The 6190-nt window shown below is 36.2% G+C and overlaps 1 protein-coding gene across 4 annotated transcripts in view; it reads right to left on the bottom strand.

Moving 5' to 3' along the window:
- Positions 1–1122: 1122 nt before the first annotated feature.
- Positions 1123–6190, bottom strand: part of Daxx (Daxx-like protein) — a 63165-nt gene continuing 58097 nt past the window's right edge. For all 4 annotated transcript variants that reach the window (XM_081764193.1, XM_081764191.1, XM_081764190.1 and 1 more), the window contains one exon: positions 1123–3066. In XM_081764193.1, the coding sequence (XP_081620319.1) occupies positions 2174–3066 (893 nt within the window). In that variant the 3' untranslated portion in view covers positions 1123–2173. The remainder of the gene's footprint in view (positions 3067–6190) is intronic.

Raw genomic sequence — 6190 nt, 5'->3', positions numbered from 1 at the left:
AGTGGCTTGAGATTTAATTCTTTGGATCGCTTTTAATACATGTGCAGGAGTACATGTACCTGTGTACAGAAGAAATATATTACGCTCAAAATCAGCTGCGCCGGGATTACCATATGGTGTTGTGCAGAACACTGCGATTAATGTCCTTAAGTATAGTTAAGTGTGAGAAAATGGGTGCCACAGGTACTATCCGAGAACCATAAGACAACCAGAATGGTGACATCACTGAATATTCTGCAGTGTTATGCATTGAAAGGGAACAATTTTCCTCATTGGGTACTGACTAGTGATGAAACAATAATGCATTTGTTCACTCCATCAAGGAAGCAGGCATCTTCTTCACAGAAAGAGAAATTCAAAGTGATCACTTCGTTCAGGAAAATTATGTACACTGTATTCTGGGATGTATCAGGTGTGCTTCTGATCGATTACCTGGAACAGGGAGAAACCACGAATGCTGATAGGTATTACAGGATACGTTTGAAGTTGTGAGATGCCATCAGACGAAAATATCCTGGTTTCCTCCGCCGTGGTGTGATTCTTCTGAACGATAATACCAGCCTCATTCAGAAAAAATAAATAAATAAATAAATAAATAAATAAATAAAATTAAAAAATAAATAAATTTGGGTGCATTCAGTGTTTAGTTGGGAACGACTAGAGCACCCTAGGGTCCTGATTTAATCCCTGTATCTTTCATATTTTCTCTGATCTAAAGCAGAACATGACCGGGTATATGATGATGTCAAAACCATAGCCTCACGGTGGCTACGAGAACTTGACGCTGATATCTGTGCAACCGGTATGGAGAACTTTATCCAGCGTTTTAACAAGTGCATGAACAAAAAATGTGATTACATTACATCGAACACTCACGTTAAATGCCCTCTATCATCAGGTGTTTGATAATCCAGCTATATCTCACACATAAACTATAATAGGCTTTGTAACCTTTTTTTCCGATCATTCGTCGTAATTGAACTGAAGTGACATCTCAAGCAAGTTATTGTAGCTAATTCTGCTTAATGGCTCAATGAAGTGTTTCAATGAATCTAATTGATTTAACTTCCATATAAAAAGGAATACGAAATGTACCAAATGTATAAAATCAAACCATATTGAATTCAACAAAAAAAAAAAAAGTGAATTCAATATTTATTATGAAAATAACCAAAACACAAACTTCGGTTTAAGAATAATAATTATATTATGCAAGTCTAAATCCTAATTAACGTCCAATCTTTTTTGTTTGTTTGTCATGTACTGCAACGCAGCCAGTCAATCACATATATACATACACATATAATTAATTATGCATAATTTTTTACTTATAAAAATAAATATAATTCTAAGTTGATTTCTGGTGATAAATATCGATTTCATTACTCACATATTCGCAACATGTGAGTTCGTTATCAAATACAATAAATGTAAACCTTAATAATAACAATTGACTGACGAAAGGTATACCAAATTAGCCAGGAAAAGTAATACATAATTTAAATTAATTACTGAAGTAGAGTGTCTACTATACTCGCTCCTGCACTGGTTAATACAAATATAGTTTCCAATATTTTTTTTTTAATTCTCTATTAAATTAACTGTTATTTTACTTTTCGTATTGACAACAAGAAAACTGCAATACATTTATGAATACTTAAATATTAACATGATATTTAAATATACGCTAGTCACAGATGTATATCGCAAGAATAATTTAAATTATAAATACAAAAACATTAGAGAACCTAATACCAGAATCTCAAAAATGGCAAATTAGAACCTTAAATTATTTACGAGTTCTTTAAGAAATCAATTATTTACAAATTATTTCAAACAAGATTTCTTTTTCTTTTTAAATACATATAAAACAAGGAATAGAATGCCACAAATTACGAAAACTGAGGTAATTCTGACACCTGGTGCCAGTTTTGGATATCTTTTTGTTGACTGGGATAAATGAAAAAAAAAAAAAAAAACATTAACCTGTGAAACAATGGTTAACACTGATCTTAAAACAAAACAAAACACAAAAAGTGTTTCTTAGACAAAAGTCGTTTCTGGTGACATTCCTTCTTCCTTTCCTGTGGTCGCCACTGAATTCTCTGGCAACACTTCTTGAGTAGTTGTGTTATTTCACTATGTTTACATCACAACACTCATGGACACACATTTAATCGTCGTCCAAAACTATTACTTCATCATCACTCTCTCTGGTAGTTAAAAAATGACATCCCCAATCGCTAGTCAATTGATTATCAGCTTCACTAAAGGATTCTTGGACGTCGTCTACACTTAAGTCAAAAAACTCAGTGCTTTCATTTTCTTTCACAGCACTGTCCTCATGATTAGTACGGTTTTGTGACTGATTTGAATTTTCATTATCAGAAAAACCTGGGTTACTATTATCACTGGTTCTTAATGAATATGAATTTAAAATTTTACCCACTGGACTCGATCTACTATCTTCATTCACTACATTATCTATTTTAACTTCCTGTATGTCTTCAGACTCACACGGTTGATCCATGTCTTCAGATTCTAATATTTCACACGGTTGATCTACACCCTCATATTCCGATATTTCACACGGTTGATCTCCGTCCTCAGATTCTGGTATTTCACACGGTTGATCTCCGTCTTCAGATTCTGGTATTTCACACGGTTGATCTCCGTCCTCAGGTTCTGGTATTTCACACGGTTGATCTCTGTCCTCAGATTCCGCTATTTCACACGGTTGATCTACGTCCTTCGGTTCTGGTATTTCACACGATTGATCTATGTCCTCAGATTCTGCTATTTCACTCTGTTGATGCACGTCCTCATATTCCAGTCTTTCAAATGGCTGATGTGTGTCCTTAGAATCTGTTGTTTTACACAATTTACTTAGAACTAATTCTTTTTCTCTCGTAGTCTTTGTTTTTTCAGCTGTTGTTTTTGTATTTTGATTCCTATTATACACTGAACTAGTTTCTCTGACGTCATCATCACTATTGTCAGTGACAGTGTCCACTTCTTGTTTATCACTAGAATCAGTCGTACTTGCTGCTGGCGAGGGAGTATTGACTGTAAAGCAAAAGATGGATATCAATATTTGCTGGAATCAACTTTTTATACAAACATTCACGATGCATTCTATTTAATAAATTGAACAACCGTTCATATACTTAAAAGTAATCGTGATTAGGACAGTACTACGTCTGAGTTCGTGGTAAGGAGTCGCAGGATATGTCAATTTGAGTGTGTACTTTTATTTTGTACGTCCATTAGTTTTCTTTGTGTGGAAACGTAGTTTCATGCAAGAAGGTATCCAAAATTATTTTTCTTCCCTGAAAAGTCCCTTAAAACTGTTCATCTATTATATAGAGAGAGGTAAAGTGAAGTATATTTAGTTAATTTTTGCTTGCTAAAATCCGCCATTCTAACACCGTGGACTTGTATAGTAGGAGGTCAAGTTCGGTATATTTCATTCATTTCCTTTACTAAAATGATAGTTCTAACACAACTGGTATATCAGGAAGTATGTACCCTAGTAGCACAGAAGGGGACGCGGTGGCTCAGTGGTAGAGCGTTCACCTCTAGTGCATGGGTCCCGAGTTTAAACCCTGCTCCCGCCACGTGAACTTTGTGATGGACAAACACCGTATGCGTGGGTTTCCTCGGGGTTCTCCCACTCTTCATTCCACCATTTTATTCATTCCTCATTATCACCATCTCCTTTGGCCTAGCCGGCATAAAAGTTGGACGTAAAACTTTTTTTAAAAAATCATTCAAAAATTTCCTAGTAGCAATTAGCCAACGGGCAGAGGCGGATCTAGTAGGTAAAAACTGGGGGGAGGAAAGCTACACTCCAGATCATGATAGAGCTCCTTCGTAGCTAAGCGGTTAGAGATGCGCCTTTGGCGTGGGAGATCCCGGTTTGATTCCCGATGGGAGTTCATGTGATTCGGATTCTACGTTAATCAGTAGGTCCGGTCTCATATAGCCTAGCTGCTGAAAGGGACGTTAAACTCAAAATCAACTCAATCCAGACTATGATAGGTACATCTTAATTTACTATATACTGTACTTTCAAAAATATATAAATAATAATTTAAATTATTTTAGGCCCGCCGACCCCGGGCTAGATCCGTCACTGCCAACGGCCAATGTTGGTCTAATGTTGTAATTGGTCTCACTATCAATCATCTGCCAACATAACCCCTACGAAAGAAGTAGATTTGGGAGTGTGAGGTCGAAACTATTGGCTAATTGACGGCCAAATGTTGGCTGGCGAACAGAAAACTTTAAACTACATAGACCAAATGTATTTTTTTCAACGTTGTTTCTGTAATTATCAATTCTTAACAGTGCCAACCATTAGCTTACAGAGCGCCGCCTACCAAGTGGGCTGCTATCGGTGAAATTATTGTATTACATGCTGAATTTAATATGTAACATCACACAGTTTTAATGTGCATCACTGTCTTGTGTATTCTATTTCGGCGTTACTACGTTTTTGCTTTATTTTGTGTCTATTTCGAACTTATCAAATGCTCTATCCTATGCCTCTCTTAAAAGCAAGTATTAATGTAATTAGGCCTATGGTGTACCTTATGGTGTATATGTGCTACATATAAATTTAGTTGTCCTTACGTGATCCATGGATGCATGCATGTGTATACACTAGGTATTCGGGAACAATACACAAAAAAACAAACACACACACACAAAATGTTTGAGAAATAATTCTTCACACGAAAACATTTACAAAAATTATAGATCAACATGAGTGCACAAATGCGTCATTTCGGAATTATGGTCCGCCAGAAAATTGGTCAGAACGAAAAAAAAAAAAAATCGTAAATCGACAACAAAATGTCGGATGAAGCTCAAGTAAAAGAACATAATGATTATTTTGTGCCAAGGTTCCATTCATGTACCAGTGACTATGGAAATCTGATCCAGTTTTCAGTTTCTCATTAACATCATTTTCGTTTCTAGAAGACCTCATGAATTTCCTTCTATGCTAACTCTGTTCAACATCACTGACACACTGCGGTCCCTGGTTTGATTCTAGGTGAGGATACTCGGTCGGAAAAGTGTACAAGCTTTTTCAGGCCAGCCATCTTGAGGGAGGTTTTCCTCATTGACACCAGGCAAATGCCAGGGTGGTACCTAATATATTGGTCCCAGATCGCTTTCTTCCTTCCTACCCATTCCCCAGGCATTGTGATCGCTAACATGGCCATAGATGACGAAATCCCAGAAATTTACTTCCTAATCTTAATCATTGGCACATTAATGGAATCTCGGCTGGAAATAAACTCTGGAATCTCGGTTGACAGTAAAAAGGATCACGCACTAGAAGCTTCAATTCCGTCCGGTAGATGTCAACCATATAGAATGGTTACTGGCATCTAACGGCGAGATGTGTGACCTTTGTTTAAATAGTGGAAAATGGGCTATGGATATCTACAGTTAAAGTCACCGTTACCATGCAGATTTAAACGGATCGATTTCACTAACGAACTCGCCGTGACAGTCGCTCTAATGCAAGAAACAGACCTCAAAACTTTGCTCATGACCACGAGTTATCGTGTGGATTAACGGACGGACGTAAGTCACAATTATTCATTAACAGATTAGCTCCATTAACGAACTCGCCCAAGATAATTACTCTAGTTATTTATTAACAAAAAATTAGATTTAAAAAATTCGGTTTTCTTTCAAGAGTTATTATTTTAGGTAACGGACGTACTTACTAACATTACAATATTGAAAGTCTCAGTTGAGTGATTCTAATAAGGATTATGCTCTACCCTATTTTGATCCGAAATTCGTTCTCAAGTTATAGTCCTTAATTCTATAGTTCTGACCAATCTTATACACGTTAACTCCGAAATACCACATTTGTGTACCCATGTTGATTTTTTTTTTTTCATGTTAACGTCTAAGTATTCAATTCCTGAAGTTTTTCGGAACACCCTATATACGTACATGTCCATGTTTATTTTATTTCCACTCTAAAACTGTATGTTAACGAAGTAACTCAAAACTAAAACGATCACTTGTTATCATAAAAAGTATTGTAACACAAATTTAAATAGAAGAAAACATGAATTGCAGGGCGCAAAATTCCCGGTCGCCAGGTCGCCATTGGCGACTAGAAATTTAAAGCTGGCGACCAGTGTTCAGTAGAATGGTTTCT

This window comes from Thermobia domestica, chromosome 7 (assembly GCF_964235325.1).
Source record: "Thermobia domestica chromosome 7, izTheDome1.hap1.1, whole genome shotgun sequence".
NCBI lineage: Eukaryota > Metazoa > Arthropoda > Insecta > Zygentoma > Lepismatidae > Thermobia > Thermobia domestica.
Note: the sequence above shows the minus strand (reverse complement) of the source record. Positions and strands in the feature narration are given on the sequence as shown.